A 14,623-nucleotide genomic window follows, 5' to 3' on the forward strand; every position below is an offset into this window, starting at 1 on the left:
AATGGAGGGCGGGGGAGAGCCTTGTATGCATCTCATTCTCGCCTGAAATGACATACCCAAATCTAACTGCCTGTAGCTCAGGCCCTGAAGCAAGGATATGCATATTCTTGATACCATTTGAAAGGAAACACTTTGAGGTTTATGGAAATGTGAAAGGAGAATATCACACAATATATCTGGTAAAAGATAATACAGAGACAAAAACAACCCTTCTTTTGGTTTTTTTGTACCATCATCTTTAAAATGCAAGACAATGGCCATAATGTACTATTCCAGCCCAGGTGTAGTTTGGATTTTGGCCAGTAGATGACAGAAGTGCATGTGCAAAGTTTTAGACTGATCCAATGAACCATTGCATTTCTGTTCAAAATGTTGTATCAAGACTGCCCAAATGTGCCTAATTTGTTTATTTAAACCTTTTAGGGATAGGTGGCAGCATTTTCACTTTGGATGAATTGCGTGCCCATAGTGAGCTGCCTCCTACTCTGTCCCAGATGCTAATATATGCATATTATTAAAGAGTATTGGATAGAAAACACTCTGAAGTTTCTAAAACTGTTTGAATTATGTCTGTGAGTATAACAGAACTCATAGCGCAGGCAAACTTCCAAACAGAAATGGGAAATTCTGGGGCTAGTTGATTTTTAACTCATTGCCTATTCACATCCAAATAAGCTATGGATCTGTTCGCACTTCCTACGCCTTCCACTAGATGTCAACAGTCAGTAGAACGTTGAATGAAGCCTCTAGTGTGATGTGGGACCGGATGGCAGCTATTTGAGTCACTGGTCTGGCAGAATGCCAGTTCCTGGTTACGCACAGTACTTATTATATGGCCTTGCGTTACATTACTCTGTAGACAAAAACGAATGCTCCGGTTGGAATGTTATTGGATATATATGATAATAACATCCTGAAGATGGATTCTCTACTTAGTTTGACCAGTTTATTCGACCTGGAATATAACTTGTTGAAGTTTTTGGACATGTGAGCTAAACGTGCTAGCAAAAGTAGCTAATTGGACACTAGTAATGGACATTATCGAACAAAACAACGATTTTTTGCGGAACTAGGATTCCTTGCACTGCATTCTTATGAAAGATCATCAAAGGTAAGGGAATATTTATGATGTAATTTCGTATTTCTGTTGATTCCAAACATGGCGGAGAAATATATTTACAGTGGGGCAAAAAGTATTTAGTCAGCCACCAATTGTGCAAGTTCTCCCACTTAAAAAGATGAGAGAGGCCTGTAATTTTCATCATAGGTACACTTCAACTATGACAGACAAAATGAGAAAAATCACATTGTAGGATTTTTAATGAATTTATTTGCAAATTATGGTGGAAAATAAGTATTTCAAGAGAAATCCAGATGCAGACAGTGTCGAAGTAACAAAGCACTATTACTTGAACAGAGGGCTGGCAAAACGACAGGTCAACGGCAGGCAGAGGCCAGTAACCAGGGTGTGAAAGTTATGGGTATGCTTGTCATCAGCAGGAACTGGAGAGTTCGTTAGGATCAAAATAAACATGAAAGGAGCAAATCCCAGGAAATTAGTTAAAAGTAAAACTAGAATTCGATGATGATTCGTTTCAGCGCGCCGTCATGCTTTTTTCCCTCACAGAAACCAAATGGGAAGACCTGTTATCAGGTCTTCAATTCTCGGGTTCAATTCTCGGACCGACTCTTTTCTCTATATACTTCTGGCCCTTCTTTGGACACTGTGTTAACAAACCTCCAGACGAGCTTCAATGCCACTCTCCTTCCGTGGCCTCCAACTGCTCTTAAATGCAAGTTAAACTAAATATATGCTCTTCAACCGATCGCTGCCCGCACTAACATCACTACTCTGGACGGTTCTGACTTCGAATATGTGGACAACTACAAATACCAAGGTGTCTGGTTAGACTGTAAACTCTCCTTCCAGACTCACATTAAGCATCTCCAATCCAAAATGTATTCTATAAACGGCTTCCTATTTCACAACAAAGCATCCTTCACTCATGCCGCCAAACATACCCTTGTAAAACTGACTATCCTACCGATCATTGACTTCGGCGATGTCATTTACAAAATAGCCTCTAACACTCTACTCATCAAATTGGAAGTAGTTTATCACAGTGCTATCGTTTTTTGTCACCAAAGCCCCAAATATTACCCACTACTGCAACCTGTATGCTCTCGGTGGCTGGCCCTCGCTTCACATTCGTCGCCAAACCCACTGGCTCCAGGTCATCTATAAGTCTTTGCTAGGTAAAGCCCTGCCTTATCTCATCTCACTGGTCACCATAGCAGCACCCACCCATAGCACGCGCTCCAGCAGGTATATTTCACTGGTCATCCCCAAAGCCAACTCCCCCTTTGGCCACCTTTCCTTCCAGTTCTCTGCTGCCAATGACTGGAATGAATTGCAAAAATCCCTGAAGCTGGAGTCTTTTCTCTCCCTCACTAACTTTAAGCATCAGCTGTCAGAGCAGCTTACAGAACATTGTACCTGTACACAGCCCATCTTTAAATAGCCTACCCAACTACATCATCCCCATATTGTTATTGTTTTTTTTGTTGCTCCTTTGCACCCCAGTATCTCTAATTGCACATTTATCTTCTGCACATCTATCACTCCAGTGTTTAAATGCTAAATAGTATTTTTTTCACCACTATGGCCTATTTATTGCCTTACCTCCCTAATCTTACTACATTTGCACACACTGTATATAGAAATTTCTATTGTGTTTTTGACTGTACGTTTGTTTTTCCCATGTGTAACTCTGTGTTGTTTGTGTCGCACTGCTTTGCTTTATCTTGGCCAGGTCACAGTTGTAAATGACAACTTGTTCTCAACTGGCCTACCTGGTTAAATAAAGGTGAAATAAAAAAATTTAAAAACGGTAAACGCTGCATATGTCGGCTCAGTCGGAAATTATCTTTACATTTTAACATGGCTCTTCCGCAATACTTTGGTGATACGGATATAATCTAGCCCCCCATCTAGCGGTCTCTCCTTGTCTGTAGACTGCTTGCCAGCATAAGGAAACAAACAAAAATGTAATTTAGTGATTTGGGTGAACTTGCCCTTTAATCCTGTCAATCACACAAATCTTGCAGTGAGTTCTGATAAAAAAATCACTTCTTTACCACAAAACCTAGAGAAGGGCCAAAGGATATGTGTGGATTCAACATACCTGCAGGTGTTCAAATCTAGATGAACGGTTTCCACAGTTGTAGGTTTTTGCGCACTCTGTGAAAAACACACACAGAGAGAGAGAAATGCGTCATATGACCTCCCCCATAGAGAAACTGTGAAGTCATGGGGTAGAAGCTGCTTTGTGGGGTTATGTTATTGTAACGGCAGATGCTTGAGAATGTTTCAGCAGACAGCGTCATTTATACTTCCTTCATACTGTATCGGTGGTCAAAACTACATCCAACTTTGAGGAAAAGGCTTGTTTTTGGAAGCAGGGAAGCAAACAGTAGTCTAGTCTTTGGTCTGTCTTTGGTAGACAGATGTGGCGAAGTCTGTTACAAGTTGTAAGTGTAGAACAGTAGTGGTCATATAACATTTTTAGCTACATTGGTGGGGCATTGTACCCCTACAATGTAAAGTACTTTGCAACCTAGTGAGGAGGGAAAAAAATACTGTATCATGTAAACGCAATTCATGATCATTATCTTTCAGGTGTCTTGTATGATTACATTGAATTGATATGAGTGTGCACATCTAAAGTCAAATAGTTATGTATGGACTAGCTTGTTATTGCTTGTGTGGGAATGCTGTGTGGCAATATACTGTATGCCAAGACAAATCTGTCAAATCCATTTGATTCCTTATTGAAAATACGTTTCATTATGGCCTGCCCTGCCTTTACACTGTGGTGCATCGAGACAACAATAGCTGATTTTTCACATGCAATACATAGACGTAGGCAAGCGTGTGCTAATTATTGACACATATCTACAGGCTTCTGAGGGCTAAGCTGTTGCCTTAATTCAAATGCAATGACACACCAATTTAAAGTGACTTTTATTCGCCTGTAGAACAACCACAAGTTTCATCACAGTGAAAATAGCTCCAATCAAATCACATTTTATTGGTCACATTACACATGGTTAGCAGATGTTATTGCGAGTGTAGCGAAATGCTTGTAAACTTCAGCTGTACTTGTAGTGGTTGAGAGTCGCTTAAACTCGGCACCCAGAACAGAATCTCGCAGTCTAATATTTAAATGTTAAAGTCTGTCACAAGAGACTAAAAGTCACTCTAAACAAAGGTTGGGCATACAGTAGAAGTTACCTTGGTGAACATCTGTCTATTACACAGTGCCAACAAAACACCAGGTCAAAGCAGGAACATCATCCCGGTAAGAAATACAGACAATTTAACTCAGCCACGACCAATCACAAGCACAGTATATGGACTTCAGTCTAAACTGCCCCCAAAAGCCATGAAAGTCTTTGGAAAAAGTGCTTGGCTTTGAGAGAAAGAGAGAGAGCGTGAGACTAAAGAAATGGGTAGCAGGAATGTGGAATTACAACTATTTTTGATTCCTGTCCAGTAACTATTTACATTGCAGTCCACCGTCTGTGACATCAGAAGGCAGACTTTATAAATGAATGGACAGAGGCAGGCAGTTTGCTAACACACAGCATTAATGGCACCGCGGCTTTCTTGAGGAGATAGAGCGACAAGAGAGAGAGCAAGAGAGAACTGGCTTACCCCTGAAGATGGACCGAAGAGATGCTACGCTCCTTGGTTCCCTGCTGTTGTGTATCATCACTCAGGTGAGGGTTGACAAGCTCGAGAATTTCCTTAAGAATTCAAGTTGTCAAACATCTTTTATTTGTCAAAGTAAGCTTGTGATATTTTGGGGAAGAAATGGAATTTAATGTTTGAGCGATGTCATGGGATGATGAACTTGTTTGCAGCATAGTGTATGCACTTGTTTTTGGTAAGTGAATAGTATATGGTGGTTCACAAACTGATGCTAAACGTTATCAATAGAAATAAAAAACATCCATATACACTATCAGTGGAGGCTCCTCAGGGGAAGAAGGGGAGGACCATTCTCCTCAGTTAATTTCAGTAAAATAAAAATCGTGAAACAATGAAAAAGTTATCCTTTTTAGATAAAACTATACTAAATATATTCATGTCACCAAATAATTTATTAAAACACACAGTTTTTCAATGAAACTCTACAGTAGCCTCAACAGCACTCTCTGGGGTAGCACAATGGTGTTGCCGGGGTACAGCTAGTTTCTGTCCTCCTCTGGGTACATTGACTTCAATACAAAACCGAGGAGGCACATGGTGCTCACCCCATACCTTAGACTTGCACAGTAATTATGACAACTTCCGGAGGACATCCTCCAAACTATCAGAGCTCTTGCAGCATGAACTGACATGTTGTCCACCCAAACAAAGGATCAGATAATGAATTTAGCACTGAAAGCATAAGCTACAGCTAGTTAGCACTGCAGTGCATAAATTGTGGTGAGTAGTTGACTCAAAGAGAGAGAACGTCAGAAGCAAGAGAGAGAGAGAGAGAAAGCTAGCTATATTTTGTTGTATTTTTCTTCACTTTCACTTACTTAGCTAGTGAATGCAGCTAGCTAGTTTAGCCTACTCAAACATCCGGCTCCAACAGAAAGGGATGCTGTGTTAGCTAGCTGGCTATGGCTATTCAACGTTGAAACTCTTCCAAGTCGAGGTAAGCTTTTGGTTTTATTAATTTATTGCCACCAGGGCCCGAAGGTGTAACTGCTAAACTGCTTGCTGACTATACACTGTACTGCATGATTGAAGCGGGTTTACTAATGCCTTAGTTCTAGTAGCTATGTTGACTATGACGTTAGCTAATATGGTGACAATGATGTAGGCTGTGTGGAGTGGTTAGCGGTTATGGTATGAATGTTTGGCTTGGAAAGGTTTTTTCGCCTGGTCACAGACAGCTGTTGTGTTGTGCACTGAAGTCCACAAGCGAATGGAAAAGGTGAGAGACAGCGCGTAAATGTGAGAAGGAATTATACAATGAACAAAGTGATCATGCTGTTTATATGTGTGCTGCTATGAAAGTGAACTGTATTTGTGGGTGATCAGGAGTGTATTTATTCCACCAATTCAGTTGAAAAACGTTTCTTAAACAAAGGAAATAGAAAGAAACGGGGATAAACAGACTTGAATTTGTCCAATCGAAACTCTTGTTTGCAACTGTTGGACTAATGATTACACCCTAGGTAAAGTAGATGCAGGCAAGAGTGTACAAGGTGCTATTGAATGTGTCACTGTCTGTCACCTTGATTACAAAAACATTTCTGTAGACATGTGCACCTGCGCTGTAAACTTTCATTCGTAGGCTAAGTTGTAGCAACCTCATGATGGGTAAAGTATCATGTACATGTGTAGCCTAAACCTGTCGATGTTACATTGAGCTGGGTGAATGGAATATGAATGACAGTCATCCAATATGCTGTAATAGAATTAAGGCCATGCTCATAAAAAATAAGTGTTCTCCCTCATCTTAAACGGCACCGAACACCACTGATACACATCAATTATACACCAATATATACATCAATATTCACATCAATACACTAAAAGCAAAACACAATCATAGAAAACAAACACATTTTTCTGTAAAAAGGTCCTCAATCAGCCTTTAGAATTGCCCTAGAGGCACCAATTCAACCAATTTTAGAGAGCGCTGGAAAAAAACTAAAAGCAGATTTACATAACTCAGTGGAGATTGAAGGGATTTCCAGAGTTAGCCATCCCTGAGACCGGGTCTAGTATCTTGTACGTCGATTAGCCAACAATAAGGTAAGGCAGAAGTTTATGCAGGAGGGCTTTAAAAACAAAAAGAGTGCAATGCGTTTGCAATGCAAGAGGGCAGTATTTTACCAGAATTGTCGCAGCAAAATAATCCTGCATCAACAGGATGTGAATGTTTAGTCCATAGTGTTGCTTGATTGGTGGTTAGGCTATTAGCTGAACAAAATTAGGCTACATGAAAAAAGTGCAATACTGTTAATAGTGCTGGGTTTCAGTGAGTGTATTTAAATCACAAAGCTTATCTGCATTTCCTGCAGTGAAAAAAAGTGATCAAATTAAGATTCGACATACATTTAAGTGATGCTATGAATGACCGGCATACGTTTTTTGTGCGTTATATGTGTGCAATATATCCTGTATGATGTTCATGGTTAAAAAATTCCAGGTTAGACGATTCCCTTGCAGCTTATTCCCTGCTGATTCCGGAATACCTCCAATTGGGATTTTGGGAAGCTGTAAGGATTTGAACCCTACAGGTTACACAAACAAATACACACAAAAGTACAGTAACATTTATAGTACAGTCACAGACAAAAAAGCCTTAACCCCTACAGTCAACAAAAGGCTACCGGTGAAAACTGCAGTCGCACACATTTGATCCACAAACGCTACTGCAGTTAATCATCCTACTGTCAACCCACATGTGTTAGGTGTGCTGCCAGCTATGCGGGGGCCCGTGTCACAACTGCCCCTGGCCCGCACCACGCTGCCCTCTGGGGGTGTCCACGGTGCTGGATGGGTGCCGCTGCTGCCAGGTGTGCGCCAGACAAGAGGGCGAAGACTGCACGGAGAGGTTTGTGTGTGACAGCCAGCAGGGCCTGCAGTGTGACTACAGTGCCAGCTACCCCGGTGGTCCTGGAGAGTGTGTCAGTGAGTACAGCGCTACCCTGTTAAACTGGTCCCAAGTCTGTTTGTGCTGTTTGCCAACTGTGAGATATATCTGTTTGTGGTATCTTGCCAACTGTAAGATATATCTGTTTGTGGTATCTTGCCAACTGTAAGATCCAACTACAAGACAGTTGGCAAGACAGCGCAAACAGATCTGGGACCAGGCGACTACTTTGCAGGGTACAAATACTGTACAAAGCCTCAAAACATTTCCATTATGTGATCATGGTAATGATAATAAGAACTAAAATTGAGTGAGATGTAAGAGTGTATCCCAGTTTTCATGCACAGCAAATCTTTGACTAAGATGAATGTTGAATGTTCTATTTCATGGCCATAAATAATAGGAAAATAGCCAAGAACTTAAGTTATTTATGATTGGGAATGGCAGCCATGGGTAATAATCCCACAACATCCAGTTGGATACAACAAGTATTGCGACATTGATGTCAAAGGCAGCCAAACATCAAAAGAAAGAGTTCCCTGCTCATCTGCGTGAACGTGCCTGCAGATGTAATGTAATGTCCGTACTGTGAGATGCCTAAGACAGCGCTACAGAGAGACAAGACGGACAGCTGATCGTCCTCGCAGTGGCAGACCACGTGTAACAACACCTACATAGGATCGGTACATCCGAACATTACACCTGCGGGACAGGTACAGGATGGCAACAACAACTGCCCGAGATACACCAGGAACGCACAATCCCTCCATCAGTGCTCAGACTGTCTGCAATAGGCTGAGAGAGGCTGGACTGAGGGCTTGTAGGCCTGTTGTAAGGCTGGTCCTCATCAGACTTTACCGGCAACAGCGTCGCCTTTGGGCATAAACCCACCGTGGCTGGACCAGACAGGACTGGCAAAAAGTGCTCTTCACTGACGAGTCGCGGTTTTGTCTCACCAGGGGTGATGGTCGGATTCATGTTTATCGTAGAAGGACTGAGCATTACACCGAGGCCTGTACTCCGGAGCAGGATCGCTTTGGAGGTGGAGGGTCCGTCATGTTCTGGGGCAGTGTGTCACAGCATCATTGGACTGAGTTTGTTGTCAATGCAGGCAATCTCAATGCTGTGCGTTACAGGGAAGACATCCTCCTCCCTCATGTGGTACCCTTCCTGCAGGCTCATCCTGACATGACCCTCCAGCATGAAAATGCCACCAGCCATACTGCTTGTTCTGTGCGTGATTTCCTGCAAGACAGGAATGTCAGTGTTCTGCTATGGCCAGCGAAGAGCCCGGATCTCAATCCCATTGAGCACGTCTGGGACCTGTTGGATCGGAGGGTGAGGGCTAGGGCCATTCCCCTCAGAAATATCTGGAAACTTGCAGGTGCCTTGGTGGAAGAGCAGCAAGAACTGGTGCATTCCATGAGAAGGAGATGGACTGCAGTACTTAATGCAGCTGGTGGCCACACCAGATACTGACTGTTACTTTTGATTTTGACCCCCGCCTTTGTTCAGGGACACATTATTCCATTTCTGTTAGTCACATGTCTATGTCTCAGTTGTTGAATCTTGTTATGCTCATACAACTATTTACACATGGTCCAAGTTTGCTGAAAGTAAACGCAGTTGACAGTGAGAGGACGTTTCTTTTTTTGACTTTATTTTAAAAAGTTCACTCTCTCACTTCCCCATCTGTCTCCCCATCTATTCCTCTCTCTGTGACCAGGCCAGAACATGCTGGGATGTGAACTGAACGGCATGCGCTTCGAGGAGGGCCAGACATTCCAGCAGTCGTGTGCACAGCTGTGCCACTGCCTGGGTGGCGGGGTGACCTGTGTTCCACTGTGCAGCGATGACCTACAGGTTCCTGCCGCAGCCAACTGCCCCAACCCTCAGCTAGTGCGCCAGCCTGGGAGGTGCTGCAGGGAGTGGGTCTGTGAAAGCCTGGACAACAACATTTACCCAGACACTATGGCTGCAGGTACAGTACTCTATAGGCAAAAATATGAAAAAAATACTGATTAGGAATGATTAATAGTAACAATTTATTTAATTTTTAAAGCGCTTTTCATTTTACAAGAATAATCTCAAAGTGAATAAAAAAAAAGATAAAATGGAGAAATAGTAAAAAAAACTAAAAATAATATCATTTGGAAAGTATTCAGACCCCTTGACTTTTTTTTCCCCTCATCAGTTTAATCACAATTCCCCATAATGACAAAGCAAAAACATACAAAAAACATCCCCCGGAAATATCACATTTACATAAGTATTCAGACCCTTTACTCAGTACATTGTTGAAGCACGTTTTGGTCAGGGAGGTGACCAAGAACCCAATGGTCACTCTGACAGAGCTCCAGAGTTCCTCTGTGGAGATGGGAGAACCTTCCAGAAGGACAACCATCTCTGCAGCACTCCACCAATCAGGCCTTTATGGTAGAGGGGCCAGATGGAAGCCAATCCTCAGTAAAAAGCATGACAGCCTGGTTGGATTTTGCCAAAAGGCACCTAAAGGACTATCAGACCATGAAAAACAAGATTCTCTGATCTGATGAAACTAAGATGGAACTCTTTGGCCTGAATGCCAAGCTTCACCCCAGGTGGACACCTGGCACCATCCCTACGGTGAAGCATGGTGGTGGCAGCATCATACTGTGGGGATGTTTTTCAGCAGGAGGGACTGGGAGACTAGTCAGGATTGAGTGAAAGATGAATGGAGCAATATACAGAGAGATCCTTGATGAAAACCTGTTTCAGAGCGCTCAGGACCTCAGACTGGGGTGAAGGTTCCCCTTCCAACAGGACAACGGGACTTAGCACACAGCCAAGACAATGCAGGAGTGGTTTCAGGACAAGTCTCTGAATGTCCTTGAATGGCCCAGGCAGAGCCCTGACTTGAACCGATCTAATATCTCTGGAGAGACCTGAAAATAGCTGTGCAGCAATGATCCCCATCCAACCTGACGGAGCTTGAGAGGATCTACAGAGAAGAATGAGAAAACTCTCCAAATACAGGAGTGCCAGGCTTGTAACTCCATACCCAAGAAGGCTCAAGGCTGTAATCGCTGCCAAAGGTACTTTGACAAAGTACCGAGTAAAGGGTTTGAATACTTATGTAAATGTGATATTTCAGTTTTTAATAAAAAAAAAAAGATATTTGCAAAAATTTCTAAAAACCTGTTTTTGCTTTGTCATTATGGGATATTGTGTGTTGATGAGGGGAAAAAAGGATTTGATAAATTTCAGAACAAGACTGCAACGTATCAAAATGTGTAAAAAGTCAAGGGGTCTGAATACTTTCCGAAGGCACTGTATATATGAAATTTGTCCTAAAGACGCAAAATGTCTTGCAATGTGAGATTGAGTTGCCAATATGTGCAATCAATTTCCAAGATGCTGGGCTCATTCACTCGTGACAATTGCGACATTCCCTTGACATTGTGGTGTCCTAGAAATCATGATTTGGTTAAATTTGGACACAACAATTAAATTAAATTACATTTAAAATTAGGACACAACAACCTTAAGGGTTAAGTCGAGGCATAACATTTTGAATGCCTCACACGGGAATGCCTCACACCCTTGCAAGCAACTCTTCTTCAACCCTGCTCGCCTCGCATGGACAAATTCCACAACGCCTCCCAACTGCATACTGTAACTACCTTGTGCAAACATTTTGAAAGGAAAGCTAAAGTTGGCAATCAAGCTGAACTTTCCATTGTCTGTCCATTTTGTTTACAAGAACAATATTTTAAAAAACTTTACAGGTTGTCAAAGTGTAATGTTTTTTCTGCATCTACAGTTAATCTGCAGGAGACATTTAAAGTAAAGTGGTCCCAAAATAAAGATGTATTTTTCTTTCATTTTCTTTTACTTTTCTTTTAAATACTTAAAGGGATACTTTGGGATTCTGGCAATGATGCCTTTTATCTACTTCCCCAGAGAGATGAAGTCTTATTTTTAAGTTGATGTGTCCAGTTTGGTAGTTTCACGATCCAATGCAAACTAGCATTAGCGCTGGAAGTCTATGACTGGAAGTCTATTGGTATCTGCTAGCATGCCAGTCATTGCGCTACTGGTAGTTAGCATTGGCTCTTGAAACTACTTTTAACTTCCTTCATACTGGACACATAAAAATGGTATCTACAAATTCATCTGACTCTGGGGAAGTGGATAAATGGCATAATTGCCAAAGTCCCAAAGAATTCCTTTAACTACAAATGGATAATTTTGAGTTGCACATCACAGTAACAAAATAGAGAATCCCTTGGATCCCTTGGTCAAAATGTGGAAAATATGTAGCAACAATTTGGTGTGACGTTAAAGTCTTGAAGTAACTTAGGTGCTGCAGTGCGATTTACTGCTTGTTTGCCAGGATAAAACATCTTCAAGGCACAACACAGAGGAATTAGGATGTATCACTGATCTTTAATAAGCTTTATGTATCGGCCTCACAGCCTTCGTCAGAGCTTTGATACTATCAAGAGCAGTATTTGTTCAACTATTCTTAATAACAACGTTCTTAACACATGTTATGAATGGTTTCATTAATGTTTTATGAATGTTACAGTACCATAAAAAAAAAACGTTCTTAATAACAACGTTCTTAACACATGTTATGAATAGTTTCATTAATGTTTTATGAATGCCTTGTGTACGGATACCCTCTTCAAGTAAAGTGTTACCCTTTTTTGTAGCCAACCTGTCGATGCTTCAACTGAAGACATGTGTGTGCAAGGAGTAGTTACATCATACAAATAGGCAGTATGTATTGAATCCAGAAGTCACCTATATTTAAGCATTTAAAACCACAATATTCATATTTAATGGACAAGAAATGCACATAACATTTCCTTTGTGTGTAATAGCATAGCCATATCAATATCCTCACATAACAAACCCAATGAGTATGCAAATGGACTAACAGCATCACATTGCCCTTGTCTTTCAACACTACCCAGTGGAGAAACCACCAGAGAGGGAGAGGGTGCGTCACGGGTTTCGTGGTGATGGTGGTGGGGCTCAGTCTCAGGGCCAGGGCCTGAACTCCAACTGCATTGAGCAGAGCACAGACTGGAGCCCCTGCTCCAGCAGCTGTGGCCCAGGTGTCTCCACCCGCAGCTCAAACAAGAACTGGGCCTGCCGCCTGCAGACCCAAACCAGACTGTGCCAAGTCAGGCCATGCCAGGCCACTGCCGTGCCTCGCAGCAGGTCGCATGTGGTGAGTGGGAGCAGCGGTCTCCGCCTTTCTTTACCTCAAACACTCTCAAACACTTTGCAAATACTCTTACTGCTCTCTGGCCATTTTGTTTTCGAGGTTAGTTGAGGTAGAATGGATTGCCACTTGTGGTGGGTGGACAGTTTGGCCATTAGAAATGTTTTGCTTTCATTGTTGGCAAATGGGATGAATTACTTGATATAATTTATATTGTACCTTTACTTAGATACAGCATTGACCATAAATTGACCATAAATGTGTGCCATCAGAAGAACTGCATCATGAAGAATTGTATGGAGAGTTGTCCTAATGTCCTAATATAATAATATTTCAAAGTCCATGTTGATAAACTAAAAGTTGAAGTAAGAGATCATTTAAAATCATTCAATGTTTTAAATTGAAGTCCACTGTTATGTGTATTGCAGGGAACTGGTGCCTGCGATAGTAGCTTCAGGTCTCCCGTGCCCATTCATCTGGAGCACCAGGGCTGTTTGAGCACGTGGGCCTACAGGTTCCGGTTCTGTGGCCTGCAGTGTCTGGAAGGCCGCTGCTGCAGCCCCTACCACACCAGGACTGTCAACATGGCCTTCCGCTGCCCCCAGGGCAGGATGATCCACCAGCAGGTGATGATGATTGAGTCCTGCTCCTGCCACCACTACAATTGTCCCCAGTCCCCATACACAGCCTACAGGAGAGCCATTCCCTGGCTTTAGAGTATAGGACCGTGGAGAGTGAAATAGCCCCAAAGCCAGAGATGGGCAGGCCCTGTCAGTAAAGATACTGGACAATGACATACGAATAGGAATTGAAGAGTAGGGTAGGATTCAATCAAACTTGCACTGTGGGAAAAAACACATGGTTCATGCGCTGTTGAAAAAGCACCATTAGTTTAACCCAGTAAATATAGTCAACTGCTTTGCATTGCTTAGAATATGTGTAATAACAGTGTTAACAATTTCCGCAGTGCAGGTTTGATTGAATTTCATCCTCTATTTGATTTTGAATATTGATTAGGGCCATTTAATTTAAATGAATACCTCCATCATCAAGATTCTTAGAAAAGGTGTCTGTGTGTGAGAGAGAGAGAGAGAGAGAGAACGAGAGAGATAAAAAGAGGGAGAGAGAGAGAGAGGATGAGTGACGTGTTGATTGAGTGATGCATGGTGGTGGATGGAGGTGGAGGCCTATAGCGGCCGTTTCGGTTACCTCAAAGTAAATATGGAACTGAATGTACAGTAGGAAGTTACTGTAAGTAAAAATAGGTTGGTGTCAACTCCAAGTGACCTTCATGCGCAAGCTTAGCTGTCAGTCATAATTTCTATAAACTGTTAAGTATTATGTTATCAGTCAAATACTTTTTTCAGTAATATTGTTATTACGCTATGTTACAATGAGGATAAAGACACCTGAATTACTGTCTTGTAGATTGGTATGGTTAATAATTAAAACATCATCAATGAAATATTTAAATTCTCACATTCATGCCTTAAAAGCCTATTCACACTGGGAACACACTGGTTGAATCAACATTGTTTCAATGTCATTTGTCAACCTATTGTGACCTGGACTCTACATAGAAAATACATTTGGATTAGTAAAAAGTAATCAACCAAGAACTATTTTCATTTTATTTCAACCAGCATTGTAAACATTAAAAATTAGAGTAAAACTTAAACTTAAATACAACGACTTAACCTGACTCCAGTCTAATTTCAACATAATCATCAGAACTATGTAAACA

At 41.7% G+C, this 14,623-nt stretch overlaps 1 protein-coding gene across 3 annotated transcripts; it reads left to right on the forward strand.

Annotated features, from left to right (window-relative positions):
- The first annotated feature begins 805 nt into the window (after positions 1 to 805).
- LOC110493187 (CCN family member 5) lies at positions 806 to 14,344 on the forward strand. 3 transcript variants are annotated; one of them, XM_090205013.1, is made up of 6 exons: positions 806 to 1,111; positions 4,675 to 4,782; positions 7,483 to 7,702; positions 9,391 to 9,645; positions 12,626 to 12,885; positions 13,308 to 14,344. In XM_090205013.1, exons 2-6 carry the CDS (start codon positions 4,726 to 4,728, stop codon positions 13,593 to 13,595), a joined length of 1,080 nt encoding a protein of 359 aa, XP_090061139.1. In that variant the 5' UTR covers positions 806 to 1,111; positions 4,675 to 4,725; the 3' UTR covers positions 13,596 to 14,344. The 3 variants fall into 3 exon arrangements, with proteins under 3 accessions (XP_090061139.1, XP_090061140.1, XP_021423144.1); XM_090205014.1 differs by lacking the exon at positions 4,675 to 4,782; XM_021567469.3 differs by lacking the exon at positions 806 to 1,111 and having other exon boundaries at positions 3,213 to 4,782.
- Positions 14,345 to 14,623: the final 279 nt, after the last annotated feature.

This window comes from Oncorhynchus mykiss, chromosome 17, assembly GCF_057628025.1.
Source record: "Oncorhynchus mykiss isolate SJ-2025 chromosome 17, ASM5762802v1, whole genome shotgun sequence".
Classification (NCBI taxonomy): Eukaryota; Metazoa; Chordata; class Actinopteri; order Salmoniformes; family Salmonidae; genus Oncorhynchus; species Oncorhynchus mykiss.

Excerpts from the sequence above, each read along its gene's own strand:
- LOC110493187 (XM_090205013.1), top strand. The coding sequence starts at position 4,726 with ATGGACCGAAGAGATGCTACGCTCCTTGGTTCCCTGCTGTTGTGTATC. Across the intron at positions 4,783-7,482 it reads TGTTGTGTATCATCACTCAG|GTGTGCTGCCAGCTATGCGG; the intron begins GTGAGGGTTGAC and ends CACATGTGTTAG. Across the intron at positions 9,646-12,625 it reads CCCAGACACTATGGCTGCAG|TGGAGAAACCACCAGAGAGG; the intron begins GTACAGTACTCT and ends AACACTACCCAG.